At 43.1% G+C, this 25587-nt stretch overlaps 1 protein-coding gene across 1 annotated transcript; it reads left to right on the top strand.

The window, feature by feature from the left end:
- The first annotated feature begins 9050 nt into the window (after positions 1–9050).
- Positions 9051–23934, top strand: LOC128502861 (stomatin-like). Its single transcript, XM_053472808.1, has 7 exons — positions 9051–9179; positions 15429–15532; positions 15954–16026; positions 16417–16499; positions 20762–20965; positions 21104–21238; positions 23225–23934. Exons 1-7 carry the CDS (start codon positions 9056–9058, stop codon positions 23420–23422), a joined length of 921 nt encoding a protein of 306 aa, XP_053328783.1. The 5' UTR covers positions 9051–9055; the 3' UTR covers positions 23423–23934.
- Positions 23935–25587: the final 1653 nt, after the last annotated feature.

The following is a 25587-nucleotide window of genomic DNA, read 5'->3' as shown; positions in this document are numbered from 1 at the left end:
TGCGGTTAAAACAAATTTTAAAGAACAATTATGAGTTTAAATGATGTTATCAAAAATATAATAGGCAGCTAATGAGCTCTGACAAGTGTAACGTTGGTCATTACCTGCTCAAAAATGACCTTCATCTTTTTTAACTCCTTTCAATGTTAAAATAATCTTTTTTTTTTTTTTTTAAACTAGGGCAGTGCCAGACAAGCCTACAAAATAAGTGTCACTTTGGTCTGTAGAGATGGGCTTCTTGGCCAAGTATTGACATTAGGGTTGAGTTACTTTGGTGGCCAATGGTCCATGAGCTGGGGATTATCCACCGTGTTCCAAAAGGGATTTTAAGAAAAAATAGACTATTCTGAAAACCTAAATCAGGATTCCATTGTGTTTTTTATGTTGGGTACCAATCTATGACTTCCATGCTTGCATCTTAACACTTATTGGGAATCCACAATGAGTGCGCAGGACCTTTTAATGACCCTTTCCTAGGGTTTATAGACAATAGCCTAGAATGCCTTGAGGTTAATATCCCCATAAACCTCTCAAGGTACAGATTCAAGGAACAGGCTTGAGGATGGTCTCAAGGACAAAGCTTGAGGATGGCGTCAAGTATAGACTTAAGGATGTTCTCCAGGACAGGCTTGAGGTGCTTGAGGACCACGTCTTTCCATATTGCTTACGTTGGCCATGCTACAAGCTTCGGTTCCACAAAAACCAAGAACAGTTACAGTCTGATTTGCGCTTCCATGCCTACAGAAATAAAATTGCTACTTGATGGCACCTACTTACGTCCTATTACCGTGTTACCTGGCTACCAGTAACCTCTACCGCCATGAATTCTTCATTTATAATTGGGATGGAGTTTTCCGGTAGCGCTAACAAACCTTGTTAAGTGATTATTTGGACATACCATAGGCAGTAAATGAGCGTTTGTGCTTTAATGCCAGAAGGTTACTGAGAAAAAAAATATTTTCCTAAAATAATAAGGAATAATAATAATGCCTGTACAAGGGTTTAACCCCTTAAGGACCATGGGCGGTCCCTAAACCCATTGAAAACAATGCATTTTGAGCCCGTACATGTACAGGCTTTGTCATTAAAGGGTTAAAGGAACGAATAGTGAAAATAATGCCATAACATTACAAGTAAATCTGTCAAGATGCATGTACGTTAAGGGTGCTTTCTCGCTGTGATTTTATCCTTTCCTCTGAAGAAAAGCAACACAGATACGTTTAAAAAAGTTTTTCAGTTGCCATGGCAACAACCTATCTCAGCTTGTTTGGTTGTTTTTTGTCACACGGTAATTAAGTTTTCCCGGCAAAAAAAAGGCAAAATTATGTCAAGATACTAAATATTCTATTTTAAAATAAATATATCGCATTAGCCGTACACCAAAAAGTTAAAGAAAATTCAGTTTAATTTACATAATAATCAATATTTCAGAAATATTCTTCTTTTTTTATGTTTTTAATTTAAGAATTATGCACTTTTGTGTACTTATTTTCCTCGACAATATTTCATTTTTTGCGCGTTTCTTTTTTTGGACGTCTGATACTCATCACATCCGATGGTTTATCTTTATACTTTTATATTTAGTGACCCTGGACATTTCTAACTCCCTCCCGTGGACGAGCTGCAGACAGCTGTTTCCCCTGCTGAATCCCCCCCCTTTTCCCTAAGGTCAGAAGCCCCCTCAAAAAAACCCTTCGGTAACGAACGCCAACTGTTCACTTTTTCATTTTGTAACATTATTTTTGTGAGTATGCTGAAATTTTTATGTTTTTTTTAACACGGGCTACAAATCTCATCGCAGATGCATAGAATATTATGCATCAAAGGGAACATATCATAAAGCCGAGCTCTGAAACTAAGAACTCTTTGTGATCGCTTTAATTAATTGGGTATAGCCTATTGTACAGCGCTACGGAATATGATGGCACTATATAAAACAATAAATAATAATAATAAAAAATCCCCATCTGCACCTGACTTTTTGTGGAGATTTGTTTCCTAATGGGAATTGGCCACCACGAAAATTCTTCCAAGTGGTTCCAAAGTCAACAAATATCTTAATATTTCACGTTCTTTCCTCCTTTGTTGTTCTACGTGGAACCCACACTCTCCTTAAATGCCCTCTCTTTAAAACCCATTATAGGACCACATTTTGAACATCCTAAGTTTTTTTTTCTATTTAATATGTCTGTGTGGTTAAGTCTTGCTTTGGGATTTCCTAAAACTCCAGCCGGAATATTTTTGGGTCCCATTCTTACAGGACGACCTTCTCCAGTAGGACCGTAGTCCATTCACACACCGCTAATAACTCCTTCTCCTTGTTTTAGGTCTCAAATATGTCATAATATGTCATTGCACCCTACATTGAGTCTTCGCCCAGCACTGGCTAGACCTCGGTTCCTCGCGTGTTCGCTGATATCCCATACACAATACGGCATTCCGAGGATGACACGCGAGTCTATACTGGATTACTAGAAGGACAACAATGTCTTTCAACTCTAGTCCTTCCAGGTTGTCTCAACAAAGCTTGCCAAATTTGGGTGACATTTGCTAAAATACTGTTTGTATCGATGGATTAATATAAACTATTTGGAACTTGGTCAACCCTTAGGTCTTTCTTAATTGTCTAACGCTAGTAACACATATGAGGCTGCTACTACCTCCCAAACATCTGAATGTTGATGTCCACTCTCTAGGTTGTCTATCCCCTTTGGGCCAGTCTTGTTGATCTGAAATATGCAAACTTCTAATCACTATAATAGAACAGCTCCTTCCACGTTTAAGTGCTTCTATTTTTTGTCCTCAATCATGGAACTATTACGAGAAGACACAATTAGCGCTCCGCAAGCCCAATGTCTAGAGAATTGAACGCAACCTTCAGAACATAAGTTCCTTCTCCGTTATGGGGGGGGGTCCGTAATTCAAACCCTCCAGCTTATTACGGTTATACGTTATTAAGACTTTACACCTCACATGAGTTCACTGATAACAGTAATCTTCATTCCCGGGAAAGCTTGCCACATAGTGAAACATTAAGTTGATGTTCCCTGAATGTGACGTGGGGGGGGGGACGTGAATGTAACGAGGGTTCTCCCGGCAAACAATGGGCAAACAGTAACAAGCAACTTTTGGAACAATAAAAAAGAGAAGTATCCATCCTGTCACTGCGAAGGCTGGAATGTATTCTGTGCAATTATCGACGGAACAGGCTAGAACGTGGCCATCGAACAGACGCTCGTTTTATTAAGAAAGAAGAGAATAAGCGATTCTGGCAGAATAAAGCTGCCCACGATTACCATAAGCTTCAATGCGCCTCCGGGATGTTTGATACACATTGGAACGTTTTTAGATTATATTTGGGTAAACAAAAGGACGGGGGGGAAAAAACAGACGTTATCGGCAATGCAAATATTACTGCCTGACAGCTAAAGAAGTGATGTTCTAATCGCCGACCTCCAACAAAAAGGACAACTTCACGGAAAAGCGGCGTTTCTGGCCAGCGTTAGTAATGTCATGCGACAAGACATCAGTGGTCTCTTCTTCCTTAGATAGAATGAAGAAGGTCGTTGTTGCAACTAAAGACTTTTTTAGTAATTGCCGGACACCGAATCCGGGTGAAGAAACGAACCCCCTGCCCGCGGAACGAGGCGCTTCGTTTCATTTGCCCAATGCTGAGCGTTTTCGACTAAAGTCCCGTAAATAAAACCATAAAAGCCGTCACATTGTGTCCAACAACGTCCTTACACATATTAAGAGTCTCCCAGACGGGCCTCAGCTGGGAAATTGATGACACCGAATACAGACATCAGCGAGTTAGAAAGAACACCTGCGCACGTTCATCCGAAATTGTTTTCTCGGAGTGAAAAAACGTTTGACTCGGGTCATCCAATAAAACATTTCAAAACGGAGCTGTGACCTGTATACAGACGCAAAGCATCCATGTAGTAATACAATTGTATAAAGTGTTTATTGTGTGGTTCTACACAATACATTATTTGCCGCGCTATAACCCCATTAGAGAAAGGGACCCGTTGGTTGCTGGTGGAAAGTTATTACACGGAAATGTACTGGATGGGTCTGTCCTTATGAGTATCCTAGTAAAACAAACCCTATGCTGGAGGGGCAGTTATGTTGGGTTAGTATGCAAATGCCTGGTGGATGCCGGCCCACCAGGTATTTGCCCGATGTGCCATATGGTCAGTCTTGGCGTAGCACAGACCGTTCCCCATACATATCGTATTCGCAGAGGGTTGCCAGGAAATACAGTGATATTCTTTGGAGAAAACCTTGCCAGGTTGTCCCTACAAGAAACTAGGTATGTCCGCCCCGGCCTGGCCCTGCTGGAAAAGGTATGTGTCTGTACTTAAATATTTATAATGTAAACTTCCAAAATTCAACAGTGATAAATGCAAAGTTACGCATTTGGGTTATTGATAATATACTCCATAAGAACTAAATCAGACCGGGTCGGTAAAAATATTTTGGGACACAGTATCAGCGTTCCATTAGAGGGACACCCTGGCCATCATATACACTACAATACATGTATTACAGCGTCATTAAAGAGGGTTCAATGAGACCCCCATGTGCATGTACAGAAAACACCCCCCTCCCTACTCCCATACCTACAGGTAAATAATGCGTAATTTAATATGCATTCTCCATTGCTATGGCTGTATAGGACGCTATACCGTCCTTGTAAAAGGGTATCATGCATGGAGAGAGTTATCTCCAGAAAAGGGCTTCCTACAGATTGATCACAACGCGCAAGTACATTCAAAGTTCTTAGAACCGTACTGGAGATTCTACATCCACCAGAAAGAGCTGGCAACAAAATAAATCACTCACTGTTGAAAAAAATGCAACTTTTTAGCATGCACCTACCACAGGTGGTATAAAAAATATAAATTGGGCAAAACAAGGCAAAGAGCCCTTTTTTTCCCCCCATAAGTTTTGGAAGCCGTGTTACCGTCACGTAACATCGTAGCCAGATCCGGACCGTTTAAGACCGCGCGTCGTGTTTAAATTCACCGATCTGCCATTTCCGTGCTGCTATACATTGGACCTGGCTGTGAAAGCGTTAAGACCTCGAGACCGCTTTACGTCTAATTAGACCGGCAACCTATAGCGGCTTTAAAAAAATTCCATCTGCCGCTAAAACGAAGATTATTTCCAAAGCAAAGCGGCCGAAAGATGCTTACTAATAGGCTCTTCGCGTAGGAGACTGCTCGTTCGCGACCTCATCGCTGCTCCATCTGGCAATCAAATATTTATTTATTTATGAAATCCTAAGAACGAGACAGGAAAAAGAAATGACAAAAATAAGGGTTTTTGGGTTTTTTTTACCTGTTGTGGTAACATAGCGCGCGCCGTGCTTCTCGCGGCTCGACTCCCGCGACGTGTAATGAAACAGATGACTCGGAAATTAGAAATTGTCTCCTCCGACCCACTACAGATCACCCACGTGATGTTTGTTTCATTACGCCATGCTGGATCCAGAACGGCTCATTACTCGAAGAAAAGAAAGAAAAAAAACGCGAGCACGTCGTGCGCGGAACAATAGTGACTGATAAAAGTCACCGACGACTCCGTCTGCTTGACATCTAGAAAAATGTTCAATTAAAGAGCTTTGAAGCAGATCTCTAACCGCGGCGCGCATGCTGATTTTCCGAGAAGATGAATGCACTCCTGTTCCTGACGGATTCCTTGGGACGGGTACTCATTAAAGTGGGAATGAGACTCGATTGGGAATGAAGTGATTGCGACGCTTCGGAGTAATCAGCCTCGTAATTTGAGTTACCCCACTCAATAGACTATGCGGAAACATCTCCAAGTTTGTATGCTGGATTTTGTTTAAAGCGTTTCCTCATGGGCTGAGGTTCTCTTACCGAAGACAAGTGATTAGACCAACATTTAAAACCAAGATGATCGTCCATTATGTTAATTTTTTAAGGGGCTTCTTAAAATTTTAAGTATTATAAAAGAGAGGATTGGGATTGGCAATTTGAAAGCTACAGTGTGTGTTAAGTTGATGGTCCTCTTGTAGCTTCTAAGATGATGGTCCTGCTTTAGCTTCTAACATGATGGTCCTCATGAACCTTCTAACATGATGGTCCTTCATTACCTTCTAACACAATGGTCATCCAATACCTTCTTACATGATGGTCCTGCAATACCTTCTAACACGATGGTCCTCTAATACCTTCTAACATGATGGTCCTCCAATACCTTCTAACATAATAGTCCTCCATTACATGATTGTCCTGCTTTGGCTTCTGACATGATGGTCCTTCATTACCTTCTAACACAATGGTCATCCAATACCTTCTTACATGATGGTCCTGCGATACCTTCTAACATGATGGTCCTCCAATACCTTCTAACATAATAGTCCTCCATTACATGATTGTCCTGCTTTGGCTTCTGACATGATGGTCCTTCATTACTTTCTAACATGGTGGTCCCCCTTTACCTTCTAACATGATGATCATGCCTTAGCTTCTAACATGATGGTCCTTCATTACCTTCTAACATGGTGATCCTCCATCACCTTCTAACACAATGGTCTTCCCCCACTGGAGGGTCAATTCACTAAATCAGGGGTCTACAGATGAGTTGGTTTGCAGGATAAAAATTATCAGGAAAGACTAAAGGATCTCAATATGTCCAGCATGCAAGAGAGAAGAGAGAGAGATGGGGGATTGGAGAACTGGTTAGAACAAGAGGGTACTTCACTGAGAGGGTGGTAGATAAGTGGAGCAGCTTCCTAGCAGAAGTGGTAGAGGCTAATACAGTGAGGGAATTAAAATATGTTTTTTACATTTCGTCTACAGATAGAAGTCGAATGATTTTATTGATTTCTTTTTTTAGTTTTTAATCTAAAAGGCTTTTGTTCCTGTATTACTGAAAGGTTTTTTATGTTCACTGATACCATAGCAACACTTTACAAAAGAAAATTAGACTACCGTTTATTGACCCTGAAACTGTATGCAACCAACCAACTTTTCTCAACACTAAAGTGTAGCCGTGGCGATGTTGAAGATTACGCAAAATACAATAAAATCGGCATTTATTTATTATTTTGCTGGGAAGGATATTTTTATATAAGGCTATGACCAAAGAATTTGATTGGTGGAGGTTAGATTTTATACTTTTTGATGTCCTTAGACGTTTTCTGCGAAACATTCCCAGTTTCCGATGACCTTCTCTGAACTTTCTCCAAAATATCCACATCCTTTACGTGCCAAATGCATTAGTTTGCATTTATCAACGTTAAACTGCAGCTGCCACACTCTAGATCCTTCTTTTAACTATGATAACTTGCAGTTTGGATCGAGTGCGATTATTCGGTAACCTAGCCCAGTAGATGGCTTTCCTAGTTACATCCTTACCTGTAGGCTTGTGGAATTTGTCCACGAGCATTGAGGGAATCGTAAATTCAGACGGTTTACAGACTTAATGTGAAACATTTAACGCAACCTCAGATTTCTGCCAAACTAACATCAGGACGGGTTATTTCTTTGGTCCGGCCGAGATTTTCTGTTACCAACAAAAATATTTAGCAGGACGAACCATAATAACATACGGGCTGCTTATTATAATTTTCTGCCCTGACGAAGGCCATTATGGCCGAAACGTTGGCTCAATAAACGTTAAGTGGATTCAGAGTGTGCATGGAATAGGTCGTTGCTGGTGATGAGTCTTTTTTTTTTTTTTTATTTTAAATTTACACATTCGTAGATCTGCACGGAAGGGGTTAAACGTTTTTATTATTATTATTATTATCGAGATCCGGTCTCCATTACAGTAAATAATGTCCAATTTAATGGAAATCGTCCATTTTTTTTATGGGTAGAAACATATGTCCTCGCAAGAATAATCAGCATATAAATGCAACGGTTCTAATGGTGTAAGCATCTTAACGGATCCTCCGCGGCCCAGGGAGTATTACCCCTCCCCCCCTCCATTTCTTATACTCCGTCAGATGTAAAATTTGAATATTTTGGTTAAACTGGCCCATTTTATCGTGCAAACCAGGCACTAAATGATTTACTCTCCGGCGCACGAAGGCATTTGTTTTAATTGGCTTTCAAAGTGCCTCGTCGCAGGGGCCAATAACTAAACCGCGTCTTCTTTGCTGATCATTCCAGGCACCGCCATATGTTTTGCTATCCTAATGATGTCATTTGCATGTCCTCTTGGGTTTTTAGAAAAAAGTCTCGTAAAGCCATTTCCTGCTGTTTCTATACACATTATCGGGGCTTTTAGGGCTGTAGAACCCTGCGATACCCTCATACCCAGCAAACATTCTGAATGCCTGAGAGCTTTACTGATAAGTGCAACAGCCTCCCAGCAGAAGTGGTAGAGGGTAATACAGTGAGGGGATAGACGAGACCACTGACTGATTAGGGTTTGAGTCTTTACTGCATGGGGCAGGTTCTATTTTTTTGTAATGTGCAGGTGTAATGTGTGCGAATCACCACTAGAGGGAACCATTTACCTGTAAATAATTGTGCTGCTATTTTATTAGTTAATACATATAAAAAAGATATTTTTTTCCCCAAATCAAGGCCTGGGGTAATAAAAGGACAGTAATGCAGGGCAGCCCCATTTCCTGATATCTACTGCCAGATACTTAATGCATTTAGAAAATGCCAGCATTCATGGGATTACCTGTACAGTCCTTTTTTAAATTCCTGCACATTGCTACTACTGTATAATATGATGATATTTAATGAATATGAAACTAAACAATACATGACAAGCAGGGGGTGCTGCTGCATTGTTGCATTCACTGGGGGAGGTACTTTACACCGGGGGTGTGGCACTGGGAGGTACTTGGGGGGAGGTACTGTACTAAGGAGGTGGGGCACTGGGAGGTACTTGGGGGGAATTGCACTAAGGGGGTGGGGCACTGGGAGGTGCTGTACGCAGGGGGTGGGGCACTGGGAGTTACCGATTAGGTGCTGTACACAGGGGGTGGGGCACTGTGAGTTACTGAGGAGGTTCTGTGCACAGGGGGTGGGGCGCTGTGAGTGGCTGTTACCGCCCTGCTATGAGCGGAGTCCGCGTTATATACTCGGGCTGTTCGGAAGTCGCCTTATTACCCCCTGGTCTCCCCGCCATGGCAGATAACCGGGACAGCGAGCTTAAGCCCCGGAGAGTGACCGACTTTGAAGGTATCGCAGGACTGAACGGGGTAACAGGGTATGGGGTGGGGTCTGAGGGGGGGTGACAGGGCGCCTGACTGCCCCAGCTGGGTGGCATTGGTGCTCTATTGCCCCTGCTGGGTGGCATTGGTGCTCTATTGCCCCTGCTGGGTGGCAGGATGATGACCATGTCCTGCAGTGCCTGGGTTTGGTAAGATGCCAGCACCATCTGTGGGGTGCCAGCCTGTAGCACTGGGTATTACTGGTATTACTGGTATTACTGGTATTGGGGTAAATGCATTTGCCCCCCTTGGTCTCAAATACAGTATTTGCTGCCTTGTTTAGCGCCCAGTCCTGGCTATTTATACCCCCGACTCCTGCCATCTGTCTCCACCCTGCAGCTGTCACTGGGGCACCTTAATAATAATAAAAAAAAAAAAAAACAGCACCAGATCCCAGCATCCACAGAGTTAAAAATATTTCCCGCAGTGTTTTTCTGAAAATTATTTATTTTTATTATTATTTTTTATTTATATATCGCCAACAATCCCCGCAGCTCCTCTTACAGTCCCTATGTTCATAAGGTCTGACAAAACTAGAACTGGCGGCCTAAAACGAGACGATACATTAGGAAAAGAGGACTTGGCTTGTGAGCTTACAGTCTAGAGATGCGTGGCTTTAGAACTCCAGTGGGGCAAGTGATTTCTTTTTTTGGGCCACCAGGTTCTTTTCAATCTAATTCCCCATTTAGTCAACCAGGCCCTTTAGACGGTGTCAGTCTTGATGGTTTCCTTTCTGTTTTGGGCTTTAAAATCTGTTTTTGGTGCTAATGGGATCTGTCCTTTTTTTTTTTTTTTTTTTTTTTTTTTCTCCATATCCTGTTTACAAAGTAGTAGTTTTTTTTTGGGCCTAAACCTTCACATTTCATTTAACTTGCCCAATCGCACCAGTTCCCTGAATGTTTCTTTTGTGTATAAATATTTTGAAGCCAAACACGAGAAATATTTACAAATATTGTAGTTCTGTTATTTGAAAATAAAATATTAACTGTTTAACTTCCACGGTGTTTCCATGTAACTCTTTGGGTAAAGCTTCACCTGTTGCCAATTGATTGGCAAAGGGCGAAAGGGTTAAATTCCTTCCAGAAGAATGTGAAATTAATTTTGTAATAAAGAGCAACCTACACATTAACCCTATAAATCACTGCCCTTCCCCATTAACCCTATAAATCACTGCCCTTCCCCATTAACCCTATAAATCACTGCCCGTCTGCATTAACCCTATAAATCACTGCCCGTCTGCATTAACCCTATAAATCACTGCCCTTCCCCATTTACCCTATAAATCACTGCCCGTCTGCATTAACCTTTACCTTAGGGGGTTCCACTAAATGTGTTTTTAATGTATGTGTGTATATGTATGTATATATATTTATATGTATGTATGTGTATCTGTGTATATATATACACATACATAAATGGTTTTAATGTCCTTGTACTTGGAATCCTAGCTGGTCATAGACTGTAAGCTCTTGTGGACTCATTCCCTGTTGATTTGTTTTTGTTTATGCTTTCTCAGACTTGTGTGCGCTCAGTAAGATTCAGGAGCCGTATGTCTATCCCATGCATGTTTAAATCTCCCCACTGTATTACCCTCTACCACCTCTGCTGGGAGGCTGTTCCACTCATCTACTACCCTCTCAGTAAAGTAAAACCTAATTCCATTCCATCTCAGTCTCTGATCGCCTAGTGTTTGATTCCGGTCTCTTGTTGTAATCTTTTTTCCTCCTTTTGAAATAAACTTCCCTCCTGTTAAATCCCTTCATGTATTTAAATTACTCTTCATCCTCTCTCTCTCTTCTCTCCTCTCTCTCTCTTCTCTCCTCTCTCTCTCTTCTCTCTCTCTTCTCTCTCGTATGTGATCCTCTCCATCCTTCTCTGCAAAGAATATGGACCGGTGTTTCTGCTTCCATCAATCCGTCTCCGTGGTTACTCTGTAAAACTACGGTGCCGTTGTTATAGGGCTGGTGGTCCTGAGCTCTGGTGGCCGGGAAAAGTTTCCCAGTCCACAAAAAAACCAACACAACAAGCCAAGGTCACAAAGGTCACATTAGGGTGTTGGGGAGGAAAGAAGGGCAGTGAGGAAGGACTTTTGGGAGGTATGCTTACTCGGTGGTTACTTTAGGGCCCCTTAAAGTGGGTATTAATGTTGTTTCCTCCTAATAATGTCTGTAATTATTAATTACCAGGAGAGTGGAGACACCAGCATTTTTTCTTATATCGCTATCTTATTTCTTTTTTCCAAATTGTCCCTAATCTGGAAGCTCAGTCCCTCTTTCAGACCTAAATCTCCCTTCTTTGTCCCAGAATCTCTGTCCTTCTTACAGAAGGTCGTATAACGTATTAAATTCTTTATCGGAAGGCGGCCTGAAACAGAAGAATGTTTAATAATATGAAATAATCACTTAATTACTGAACGACCTTCCCTCTTACACCACTGATGAGGTTTATTATCTGTCGTAACAACTCGGGGTTATCGAGGTTCCAACTTTCCCGTATGTTGCAATGAGGAATATTAAGAAATGAGCCGGCGTGTAACGTTAGGTACGGGAACAGAGCACAATACGTTCTTAAGAAATAGTTAGGTACGGGAATAGAGCGCAATACCTTCTGAAGAAATCAGCTCCAGAAATCAACTCGTAAATATATATACCGAAACTACATTATTACAGATCCCAATATTCTAGGAACATTTTAATATTAGGGACTGACTTTTGGCCTGTTGGCGGCTATTGGTGTGGGCCACTGAGTGGGGCATTTAGAAGAAGAATGGGTTTATTTACCCCGTTTAATTTATAAAGCCATTTCTGCTGTTTCTATACACATTATCGGGGCTTTTAGGGCTGCAGAACCCTGCGATCCCCTCATACCCAGCAAACATTCTGACCTCCTAGAAAAGAGGGGCATCAGGGGAGGAAAGAGGGGCATCAGGGGAGGAAAGAGGGACACTTGGGAGGAATGCATTTTGTAATGAAAATAAATATTTCCCATCTCATGAAAATTAGCCAAAGTCCATCTTTTTCCGCTGCAGCCGTAACATTTGGCAATCAGCCCTTCTTATCGCCGGCGTTATTACTGTTATTTGGTCGGATGCGCTCGGCCGTGTAAAGAATGTTTCTTCCTACGTTATCTACAGTAAATACTTTGTGATCCTTAAACTGTCACCAATTAACTTGTTATGTAGCTCCAACAATTCAATTAAAGGTGCGGTCATTATCCCCCCCCCCGATGCCCCTCGGGTCTAAGGCTAGAGCTTCTTTAGGGGGGGATTTCAGTATGTGTTCTTCAAACCAAAACCCGTGAAGCTGCAGCCCTGTTGCTGCAGCTTCCCCCGTCCTCCTTGGTTTGCCATTTCTCGCCACTGATTGGCTGACCGAATCAGTGGCAGGAAAGCAACATCCAAATCTTGATAGACCAGCAAACTGCGGCTTTCCCAGAGAACACCACGAAAGACTCTCTCCTTAGAAATTTAAAGGGGGCCACACGTATCAATTAAAGTGCACAGAATGGCCGGAGCGCCGGTGTAAAACGCGCCGGGACCTGTGTAGGTTTTAAGACTTTTTGGGTGACTTGGAGTATTTCTCGCTGGGTTGGCAGAATTTCAACTTTAAACCCGTAGCCACACGCTTGACTCGGGGGGGGGGGGGATGGGCTTTGGGTGACGCCACCGGCCCTGACGGGTAACAAACCTAGAATCTGCGATAATCTGCCTGTACCTTTAAGAGCCTTAGTTTCCATTGGAAACCTCCAGAGCCATGTGACCTAAAGCCCAACCTTTGTAAATAAGTCACCCAAGAAGCGGGGAAAACCCCCGTGGAAATTGTTGCCGAGGAGCTGACGATCTTTAGGAAGCAGTCGGTGACCAAGGATGTCTCTTGTTCTCCTCTGTTCTCAGACTCCGCCGCACTGTTTGCTCGCCTCGTGTTATCGGACGCCCGCGGGTTGCTGTTTGCTTTTAGTGTTTCCGAGCCGTTATCTCCCATGCTCTTTACCAGGCACTCAATCTTTGAGTTTGCGTCAGGTTCCCTTTATTCCGTCGAGTAATTCTATTTGCGGAGCTTGTGTACGCAACGCGTTCTGCTTGGATACTAAACAAAGGGATGGCTCCTTACGCTCCCTTCTTAGGAGGGAATCCCGTCGTCGGCAATTAGTTTTATCGTCTCTCGTTTTCTTCGACGGGTCCCAAGATGCAGCCGCTAGGAACGGCAAAACATCGGAGATGGTGGAGTCAGCCGTGTGTACACAACAGAGAAAGTCTCCATGGAGGGCCGCGGGGTTTCATGCCGTAACCCGACTAACCGGCTCCTCTGTGTCTCATTGGCTGCTTTATGCAGAACTATCGGCTCGTGCAAGGAGATGAAGCTCTCTCTTCCCTGCTGCATGCTATACATATACATATACAAAATAACTAATTCCTCGGCCGACGCGTTTCGCTCGTGAGCAGTCTTTTCATATAATGAGACCGCTTAGAAAGACTTATCTTATATATTTCACGCAAGCAGCTGGATTGCTTCCGTTTTATGTCTCCATGGCAATATAGACGGCCCTGATCCGCCTGGACTTTAATGTTTTTTGATTATATTAAAAATAATAATAAAAATAATAAACGTAATAATAAAAATATATTTATATAGCGCCAACAGTTTCCCGCGGCTCTGCTTGCAGTCCCTACATTCAAAGGGTCAGCCGTGATCACACGCTTTAAGTTGGGCGAGGAGAGAATGCTTGACGTAGAATAGCGAGAAGAGAGCAACAGAACCTTCTTCTCTTAACTAAAGAAGGAATTACGGGAATATTTGTTTCCTCTTCCTCCATGTAGAAGAATCGCAGTTCTTTCTAATAGATACGCTTAAAGAGGAACTTCCACCAATTCTTTTATTCCTCGTATCGGATTAAATGTGTCTTAAAAAATCTGGCGCTGTTGTAGTTTTTGTCTCATAATATAAATGTTTTCAGGCAGCTGCATATCAGCCGTTTGTATGAGGTTCTCGCTCTGTTATCTGATCCCCGATCTACTAAACCCCCCAACTCCTTATCATACTGCCTGTGGGAAACAATAGAATGTCTCAGTCTTATTTACCCTGCAGGACTCTCTGACTAATGAAAGTCTATGGAGGATCAGACTTCATTAGCATTGCCATAAAGCATCAGCTCAGTGTGGGGTTTGAGCCGGGAAAATCACCCAAATATCACATGACTGACAGCAACGGCGGCTCCAGGTCTGCAGATAAAGGGAGTTTATTGAAGCAAAATGAGAGAGAAACGGGTTTTATCTCACTGACCGGCATCGCTGTATACAGTGCTGGGGGTTATACTACTGTATACAGTGCGGGGGGTTATATTACTGTATACAGTGCTGGGGGGGTTATTACTGTATACAGCGCTGGGGGTTATATTACTGTATACAGCGCTGGGGGTTATATTACTGTATATAGCGCTGGGGGTTATATAACTGTATAAAGCGCTGGGGGGTTATATTACTGTATACAGCGCTGGGGGGGTTATATTACTGTATACAGTGCGGGGGGTTATATTACTGTATACAGTACGGGGGGGTTATATTACTGTATACAGCGCTGGGGGTTATATTACTGTATACAGTGCTGGGGGTTATATTACTGTATACAGTGCTGGGGGGTTATATTACTGTATACAGCGCTGAGGGTTATATTACTGTATACAGCGCCTGGGGGGGTTATATTACTGTATACAGTGCTGGGGGTTATATTACTGTATACAGCGCTGGGGGTTATATTACTGTATACAGCGCGGAGGGGGGTTATATTACTGTATACAGCGTTGGGGGTTATATTACTGTATACAGCGCTGGGGGTTATATTACTGTATACAGCGCTGGGGGTTATATTACTGTATACAGCGCGGAGGGGGGGTTATTACTGTATACAGCGGTCGGGGTTAATGCTGAAGGAGGAAACTTTCATCACTCTTTCCTTCTCTTCCGAGAGGTATCATCCGGTTGTGTGGTGCCCTCGGAGGACGCATCTCTATGGTTTTCCTGTTTGTTTTATCACCTGCTGTCTAGAATCACAAAGGATTTTAACCTGTAAAACGCCTTAAAGAGCGCTGAGTGTTCGGGGTAAGAATGTTAACAGCGCACGACCTCGCCTTTTATTTAAACGACGGATCCACGTTGCGAATGACCTCCTCTTAGGCCTGCGGACTTTGCATTTAAATGTCTGACCTCCTCGTGTCTTCGCAGGTCAGTCGGACGGAGGGCTGGGATGCTGCGGCTGGATATTGGTCATCTTCTCTTTCTTCCTGGTCATTATCACCTTTCCGTTATCAGTATGGATGTGCATAAAGGTAACGACGCGCAATTAGTGTTCTTCTGTATAGAGACATATGTCAAATGATTTTATTTTCGACCCCCTCTCCAAAAAATAACAGACACAGAACCTGCTGGAAGATCGGCCCCATCCGGCCCCCGTCTAGTCTGCCCGTTTCTCCTGCTGTAAAGACTCAAACCTTAATCAGTCGTTGGTCTCGTCTTCGATTCAGGAGCCGTATGTCTATCCCATGCATGTTTAATACCCTCACTGTATTACCCTCTACCACTTCTGCTGGGAGGCTGTTCCACTAATCTACCACCCTCTCAGTAAAGTAAAACTTCCTTACATTACGTCTAAAGAGCATAAACCACAGGATCGAGCCACATGGGGATAAAGGAATCGGTTTTCTGCTTAAGTTATATTCATTCCATGGTTCTTCTTTTTGCTTGTTTCAGATTGTAAAGGAATATGAAAGAGCCATTATTTTCAGGCTGGGGCGCATCCTGCGCGGTGGAGCCAAAGGACCAGGTCTGTAGCCGCTATTGATACTAAATTACATTTTTAATTTAAGTGAAATAATGCGAAATCTTCGTACCAAATGCAAATATTTCCCAGGTGTCCCTTTTTTCTTTAAACAGTTCTTCCAACAATAATAGGAAATAGTCACAGGTCCTTATGGTGGACATCTCTCCAGAACTTGGACTCTTATTTGGCGAGGGCTTCCGGTTATGCGAATTGTTAAATTTTTATTTAATTTCCAGTATACTTTGTTACTGAGAAGGTTGGTTGGGTTCGGCCGCCCGGCTGTGAGCCGTAGAACCCGACGCTCCATGACTTTGGTCGCCAGTAGACCTTTAGAACCTTTGATGATCTCCTGCTTTCTTAGATGGTCTCAGCTAAATCTCTTCTCCTCTGCAGGTCTCTTCTTCGTCCTCCCGTGCACCGACAGTTTCATCAAGGTGGACATGAGAACCATTTCATTTGACATTCCCCCTCAAGAGGTAAGGGTCTACCAACATGGCGTCTTTGAATGGGGCTTTTGGTGGACTTAAGGTTCCCTACTGCCCCGCTTTGCCTTGGACTGGCTTAATCTCACAACCGTTGTAGTCTGATTAAGCAAACCGTTTGCCGCCCATCTTAAAAGGGGGTAGGAAAAGTGCGATATTTGGATTTTTATGGCAAGCGTTATATTTTCTTACTATGATCGCTGATGCAGAAGGAGCTCCTGACTCACGTAGGGTGATGGATCTCTGGTAGAATGTGAGGGTAATAAAGTATCTGGGGTTGGCCACAAATAAGCAAGGATTTACGGAGAGTTTGAGTCACTCGGAGTGAAAAATATGTCCCTCCGATGGAAATATTTACCCGGCTTTTCAGTTTGAACTTTGGAGATTAGTGGCTCCGTTTATCGAAGGTTCAGATCCTTTATCTAGCAATTTGTGAATGACTGATAGATAAGGAAGACTAACCCACAACGGAGGGGAACTGCCGTCTATTCTTCTCCATTCATCTGTAATAATAGTTATTGTCAAGATATATATATATATACTGTAATATTTAAATACAACCAACAGTATGGTTTGGGGTCAGTCAGCTGTTTTCATGGTAGCGGTTTATACAGTGAGGGGATTAAACATGTGCGGGATAGACATACGGCTCCTGAATCTAAGACGAGACCAACGACTGATTAAGGTTTGGGGCCGATCTGAATGTGAAACGCGTCTGTAACCACATTACTTGCTGCGAGCTTTTCAATTGTTCTTATTCACTAGCAGTTTGTTTTAGTTGGCCGGGTTAACATCACATGACACCAGCGTATTATTGAAGAAGTGTCATGTTTATAACTTGGCTGTTGGTAAATACTGGAGTAATTTAACCCCTAACTGGCATCGATACCTATAGAGAAGTCACGGATGTGAGTGCTTTGTGCTGACACCTTGGAAAATCTTGGCTCTCGCTCATTTACATATTCAGATTTATGTTTCCCCTCTGCTTTATGTGACTCCTTTGCCAGAATAATGTTTGACGGCTTCATTCTTGCCAAGTAAGGTCTTCACCCAACCATTTAAAAAACTCTCACAAAGTATACAAAGTCCCTGTCAGATATTTTATGATAGAAAATATGTATTTCTATATTCTGTATTTTACACAAAATGGAGTCAGAGCCATTTTATTTTATTTAATCATAGTGATTATTTCTTTTTGTCCTTGTTCCCTCTATAATTGAGAACAAAGGAGTATTCATGTATAATGACGTTTCAGCGTATATATGATACAATTAATGTTATCTTCCATGAGAAGGTTAAGGAGTAGACACTGCATATCTTTAGAAATGTAACTTGGAATGGGGGATACATGGTAAGACTACCAAGGCCTGAGTTACTATCTAGGACAGTGATGGCGAACCTATGACACGTGTGTCACTGCTGACACGCGTAGCCATTTGGGGTGACACGCGCAGGATTTCCTGCGATTCATCCTCGGCTCCTGCACGGCCGCCGAGGATGAAAGAATCTGTGCTGGAGGAACGGGGGGGGGGCGGTCCGCACCGGGTGCCGCTCATCAGGGGGGTGCCAACTTGCCGGCACCCGGCACCCCTCCAGAGACGGACAGTAATGTCCGCCGCTGGAGGAGCAGGCTCGCAAAGGAGCGGTATCGGAGGTCTTTAACAGACCACCGGCTCCCTTGAGTGATTTTAAGCCGGTTCAAGGATCTCTCAAGGGAGCCGGAGGTCTGTTAAAGACCTCCGATACCGCTCCCTTGCGAGCCGCGCGGCAACAGCTGTTGTGCGCCGGGGTTTGTTGTCAGATCCCGGCGCACAACACTGAAGCCGCGCCCACCGCTGTCCGTGCCCTCTGAACCCCGTGCCCACGGAAGAAGACAGAAGAACTGAAGAAGAAGAGGAGCGAAGAGCAGGAAAAGGAGCTGTAAGGAGAAAAGAGGAAAGGTAGGAAAGCATACAGTGAGAGTGGATTGGTGTATGTGTGTGGATTGGTGTATGTGTGTGGATTGGTATATATGTGTAGATTGGTATATGTGTGTGGATTGGTGTGTGTGTGTGTGTGTGTGTGTGGATTGGTATATATATGTGTGGATTGGTATGTGTGTGGATTGGTATGTATGTGTGTGGATTGGTATGTGTGTGGATTGGTATGTGTGTGTGGATTGGTAAATGCGGATTGGTATGTGTGTGCGGATTGGTATGTGTGCGGATTGGTATGTGTGTGGATTGGTATGTGTGGATTGGTAAATGCGGATTGGTAAGTGTGTGAGAGTGATGGGTGTTATGCTGTACCATTTCCAATGTATTTTTCATTATATAATTATGCTCTAAAGTACATCATAACTCCCATCACTCTATACTGTTCCATACAGTGGCAGAGCTGGGAGACAGAGGCCTTGCACCCCCACCGCAGGACTCCTGAAAGGTAAGTAGTTACTAAGCAGGTATGTTAAAAAATTTGTTTTTGGTTTATTAAATACAATTATATATTGCAATTAGAAATTTTTGTAGTTTAAACTATAAATTGCGCAAAATTATGTTTTTTTGTCGAAGTGACACACCACGCGAGTTATGCTCGATTTTTTTGCCGATTTTTGACACACCACGCCAAAAAGGTTGCCCATCACTGATCTAGGAAGTAACATTTGGCGATTAGGGTGACCAAGGATAAATTTCAAACACATATGTAATGGTTTAAAGTTAATTCTTAGACCAGAGCGTCTCTCACAGGTAAATTAAGAAATTACAACGGTGTAAATATGAGTAGAAATCCTAATTATAATGGGTAAAACCCACCGTTATGATTGGAGAATTCCAATCAAGAGGTGGAGGCTTTGATAATAAGCCCTGTCTTTAAAAGCTTATGTCTTGAATTAAAAAAAAAAAAAAAAGCGCACCTTAAAAAGATGGCACCCTGAAATAGACAGACCCGGACGGACTTATTCACCAAATTTACCTCGGAGAATTGGAATCTTAAGATTCTGGCGCCATATTCCACTCTTGGAGTTACTTTGAGTTCTAACCTATATAATTTGTAGCGAGTGATATTCTTTCCACTTAATTTCTTGCCAATGAACCTGGATTAATTTCTACAAGGACCGGTGGGACAACAGCAACAAGTGGTGGTAATTATAATTGTTTTATTATTCTGAATAGAGATGAATTTTGTCTTCTTCGTATAGAATTCCCTTTTTCTGGGAAGTACTATATTGCATTATTGTATATGGCGGCTTGTGAGACTGCAGCTTATAACCCGTGATAATAACAATAATGAAAAGGTATTTTTACCTATAGATGAAGTTTGACTTCACTAATACTCTTGGACACAATTAAATTATTTTTAATTTGTTATATTAGTTGAACTAATATTAGAGAGATAGTGATATCTTTATTACTGCCCTGATTATTATCAATTTTTGGTTGCTGAGTGGGATGGAAATTAATTGTGTGTTAGACTCATAAAGTAGTAACTCATATTGATAACTTTCGATAATATACTGTATTTGAACTGATTCAATTTGACATGTTTTAAGAATTTTGTGTTTTATATTATGCACTGTGTGACTCATATAGATATTTTATAAATTGTGTTTACAATAAATAATATTTTTGATTGATTATTATTGTGATATATATCTGATTTGAATTATAATTTTCGGCGATCTGAAAGGATTTAGGATCGGAGATAAAATATAGGGCATCTCCTTAAATTAGTATTGTGGATGTGGTACTACAATATTTGGTAGCGTTGTTATTTTGCGTGTGTGATAAAATATTGGTTTTGCCTATTTTGTCTCATTAATATCCCTAACATCCCATCTGCCCCCCTGTGGGTGAGAATAATGCTCTCTGCCCCGATTCTGAGAATAATTCTGCTTCGTATCATCCCCGAGCAATGTCTCCTGTAAACAGACGAGGTACCCGCGCCGAAGAATCAAGGTCTCTCGAGTCTCCGGCCGATTTTAATTGCTCAGAGTCAGTAAGGCTGCTTCTGTTGTTGTTGTTGGAATATCTTGCATCATTTTCCAGTAACTCCCTTTCCAACCGAATAATAATAATTATTAGAATACATAACCTCTGCGTCTGGAGCGGGGGAATCAGAATCGTAAGGCGATTGGAAGTCTGTTGTCTGATAGCCGGTTGCTATGGAAACTGAAAAAACTTTTTGTATTGTTGTGTTTTTTTAATGTGATTTAGAGAAAAGAATACAATGACTTAAATGCCTTTATAAAGCAGGGTTTTTGGCTCTTCTGCTTGCAGATTCTGACGAAGGACTCTGTCACCGTTAGCGTGGATGGGGTCGTCTATTATCGGGTCCAAAATGCCACCCTGGCCGTGGCCAATATCACCAACGCCGACTCCGCCACCCGGCTTCTGGCCCAGACCACTTTGAGGAACGTGCTGGGGACCAAGAACCTGTCCCAGATCCTGTCCGACAGAGAAGAAATCGCCCATAACATGCAGGTGAGGGACCTCGACGGCCAAAAAATGCACCGTGATGGCCGACCGACCGAGACCCCCGTCCTTAAACCCGAGGTGTAGACCCCTCTTTGCCATCTTCATTAAAACTATGTTTCTATACCCAATTTCTCTTCACCCCAGTCTACCCTGGACGTTGCCACAGATGACTGGGGTATTAAGGTCGAGCGGGTGGAGATTAAGGACGTGAAGTTGCCCGTCCAGCTACAGAGAGCAATGGCCGCCGAAGCCGAGGCCACCCGTGAAGCCAGAGCCAAGGTAAGGTTATGGGCTAACGGCGCTCGTAGCGTCCTTGGGCGATAGTAAGTTCTCGGGATGTGATAAATATTTGTCTCCGCTTTATGAACGGGAATAGCCTTGGGGTATTAATGGGTTAAACCCGGGGTGCGCTATGTAGGTTCTTGAAATAGTCTGTTAGTACAGAATCGGTCGTTTAATCGTCTACCAAGAGACAAAACCCACTGATCCATCCATTAGCGGGCCTGCGGACAGGATGATGCTGCTTGTCGAGCTTTGTTTTCTTTGTACATATTTCTGAGAGCAACAGACGCCACCGCCGACATTAACCGCTTCTCTCCGTAATTCTCATTTATTTTTTATATACGCTGCGGTTCAAAAGTTTTCATGTAAAACAAGGACATTTCTGGCTGTAACATAATTACAAAAAGGGTTTCTAACCATCAATTATCCTTTTACACTTAAACTTGGATCAGCGAACACAACGTGCCATTGGAACACAGGAGTGATGGGAGTGATAAAGGGCCATTGGAACACAGGAGTGATGGGAGTGATAAAGGGTCATTGGGACACAAGAGTGATGAGAGTGATAAAGGGCCGTCGGAACACAGGAGTGATGGGAGTGATAAAGGGCCGTTGGAACACAGGAGTGATGGGAGTGACAAAGGGCCGTTGGAACACAGGAGTGATGGGAGTGATAAAGGGCCATTGGAACACAGGAGTGATGGGAGTGATAAAGGAGTGTTCTTGTATCTCAAAAAAGAAATTTTTAAATGACCCCAAACTTTTAAACGTGTGTGTGTGTGTGTGTATATAATATATAATGCGTAATGATGGGGCACAGAGTTGTGAAATCAGTTCTACAAAATCCTGTAACTGGCTGTAAAATGACCACCTATAGAAACTTTACATTAACGGAATAATGAAAGAAAATCCTGTTTAATTTAATTTTTTTTGTTAAATTCCTGGAGATTTGTGTTTAAGTGTTTGCTGGGTATGAGGGGATCGCAGGGTTCTACAGCCCTAAAAGCCCCGATAATGTGTATAGAAGCAGCCGGCTTTATATATTAAACAGGGCAAATAAACCCCATTATTCTAAATGCCCCACTCTGTTACCCCGATACCCAGCAATAGGTAACAGAAGCATCCGCCTGCCCCCTGTATGCCATCGCTGGTGCGTTTAAGACCCCGTCTGGAGAGGTTTCTCTGTTCCAGGTCACGAGATCAGGCGGTTATTGATAGCGGCTTCCGGGCTGGGAAGGAATCCAAGTCCTGGGCGTCCTTAAAAGGCTCCTCGGGGTCGTTGGGGGCCCCGTTGGCAGGCGGCTGTATTTTAGGAACCGGTGGAGACCCCCTCTCCCCATGCATTGTTTAAATATTTTCTCCCTCGCTGGGTCGGTCTCATCGCACGAGCAAACAGATAATTTTCATAAACGGGGCAAACCTATACACTTTGCATATTTAATTGCGTTGCAAACAAAGGAGTAGTGGATATGTGGCACTACTTGAAAGCAGAAGTGGCAGTACCATTTGAAATGCCTTTAAACCTAAGCAGTGTTTTCACGGTTAAACGCCTCGTTTCCTTCTCTCGTTGCGGCTGCTGACCTCACGGGCACATTTTCTCCAACTGTTTATCCTACGTATATTAATAGAAAATCATTTTTTTATTATTATTTATTACCGTACACCCAAAAGGATAGACTTGGTGTAAAGTTCACAACGGCTACAAAAGTCGTTTTTGGGAGGGCTGTAGATAAGCAGGATAGCCTTCCAGCAGAGGTGGTAGAGGGTAATACAGTGAGGGTATTAAACATGCATGGGGTAGACATACGGCTCCTGAATCTAAGACGAGACCAACGACTGAATAAGGTTTGAGTCTTTACAGCAGGAGAAGCGGGCAGACTAGACGGGGCCAGATGGGGCCGATCTGCCAGCAGGTTCTGTTTCTATGGGGAAACCATTGGTAGCCACCCTGCTAGACTTTATTTTTCCTCTCTTTCTTGGCAGGTTATAGCCGCTGAAGGAGAAATGAACGCCTCCCGGGCTTTAAAAGAAGCCTCCCTGGTAATCTCCGAATCGCCAGCCGCCCTGCAGCTGCGCTACCTGCAGACGCTGACCACCATCGCGGCGGAAAAGAACTCCACCATCGTCTTCCCGCTCCCCATCGACATGCTGCAGGGCATAGTCTCCGCGGGCAGGAAGTAAACCGTCGGGCACGAGACGCGAAACGCGCTGTCCCGTCCCTGTTGTTGGAGAGACGTTAGTCCTTCTCTGTTCTCTCTAACCAGATTATTCTAGAAGATATTTTTTATCATTTTAAGTGCTCTTTTTTGATAAAACAAGTTGAATTTTAATGTTTTTTCCCCTATTTGAAAACAAGTTGAATTTTAATGTTTTTTCCCCCTATTTGAAAACAAGTTGAATTTTAATGTTTTTTCCCCCTATTTGAAAACAAGTTGAATTTTAATGTTTTTTTCCCCCTATTTGAAAACAAGTTGAATTTTAATGTTTTTTCCCCCTATTTGAAAACAAGTTGAATTTTAATGTTTTTTCCCCCTATTTGAAAACAAGTTGAATTTTAATGTTTTTTCCCCCTATTTGGTAAAAAAAAAAAAAAATTTAAAGCCAAGTTTCTCGGGTCCAGGAATACCTCAGGTTGTCCCTTTACATTTTTGTTAATTCCATAAAAAAATCCAATTCTTTCTCAAATAATTGCTTATTTTTAGTACAAAACAGTAATTTAACAAATTCCCGTTCAGAACTGTTAACAAAAATGTTACTTCCCTGGTTAAATCTGCCCGTTTGACCTGGTCCGCCCGAAGGACCGTGGCGGTCTAGGCCTCCCGGACATTGAGGGGTATTGGATAGCCTCCCATGCTCGTAGGGTGGTAGAGTGGACGGCGGGCACGTCTAAGCAGTGGGGTTGCATTGAAGACTCCTCCTTTGTGGCCGAGATTGCAGCCGTCCCCTGGCTGGAGGATCAGCACCGCCGTCCGTTGATACCCAATCACCCGACGCTTTTGCCCACTTTGCGTGTCCTCCGGACCCATTTGATACGTATGGGTTGGCTGAGGTCCCCGAGTCCCCTTTATCCTGTCTCCTCCAACCCTGCCTTCCCCCCAGGAATGGGTAGCAGTGTCATTCGACGCTTCTTGCCTGCTGGGACGAAGGTACTACGACTCCATTTGTTTCTTGACAATTCGTTATGGTCAGCTTCCTCCCTGACGCAGGTCATCCCGGTGCCTTTTCACCTGCAATTTCTCCTCCACCAAATCAAGCGTTTTCTCCGGCCTTTGACCCTGCCACCCCTTACTCCCCGTTTTGAGATTATTTGTGCTGATGAGGGTCGCCATGCCCATCTTTTATCTACCATGTACAATCTGTATTTGACGCACCGCTCACAGACTAAACCTTATTTTTTCAGCTTATGGGAAAGGGACTTGAGTCTCTCGTTGGACGATGCTGACTGGGAAAAGATTGCCCTTCTCACCCATAAGGGGGCTATCTCCTCCAGGCTTCAAGAGTCCTCATACAAATTGCTTTCTAGGTGGTATCGGGTCCCAGCAGAACTCCATAACTTTTTGCCCCACGTCCCGCCATGCTGTTGGAGATGTGGTTCTGGTTTTGGCTCTTATCTCCATATACGGTGGGAATGTCCCCTGGTCAGGCCTTTTTGGCTCGCTGTTGCGGCAGTGATTCGGGAGGTTGCGGATCCTGATTTCCACCTCACCCCTGAGGGTGCTGTCCTCCACCACACGCGGTCGAGTCTGGGGTCCTTCAAACGCTCCCTGACCATACAGCTCCTTAATGCCGCTAGGGCTACCATCCCTGGGTTTTGGAAGCAGCCTGTCTCTCCCCCACTCGCCGCCTGGTTGAAACGGGTTAACTTTCTCTGCCAAATGGAGGATCTGGTGTCGTCCTCTAGGGGTTTGGGGTATAAGAATGGCCTGAAGTGGTTGCCGTGGAGGGAGTTCCTTAAGTCACCTACCTTTCAGAGGGTTCTGCCGGGTCTTCCTGGTTCTCCGCCGGTCCTGGATCCCCCTTGACTTACCTCGTGGCTCTGTACTGTTTGACCTGTATGGTCTTTCGCCTATACCTATATCTCTTTTGCTACTGTGTAACTCTGCAGCCTGCTGTACTCTCAGTTTTTACGACACTGCATCCACTTTTTTTATATTTTTTTTTTGTTAATGTTTGGTTCTCTGTAAATTTAATTCACTTATTTTTATATCTGAAATTAAAAAAGTTAAAAAAAAAATAAATAAAAATCTTTACTACTAATTGATGCCAATTGTTTTTGGTTTCCCATTTTATTCCCCCAAAATTTCTGAGTGCGTCTTATTTTAAATACTTTTAACTGCTGTTTAATA

The sequence above is a fragment of the Spea bombifrons genome, chromosome 8 (assembly GCF_027358695.1).
Source record: "Spea bombifrons isolate aSpeBom1 chromosome 8, aSpeBom1.2.pri, whole genome shotgun sequence".
Classification (NCBI taxonomy): domain Eukaryota; kingdom Metazoa; phylum Chordata; class Amphibia; order Anura; family Pelobatidae; genus Spea; species Spea bombifrons.
Note: the sequence above shows the minus strand (reverse complement) of the source record. Positions and strands in the feature narration are given on the sequence as shown.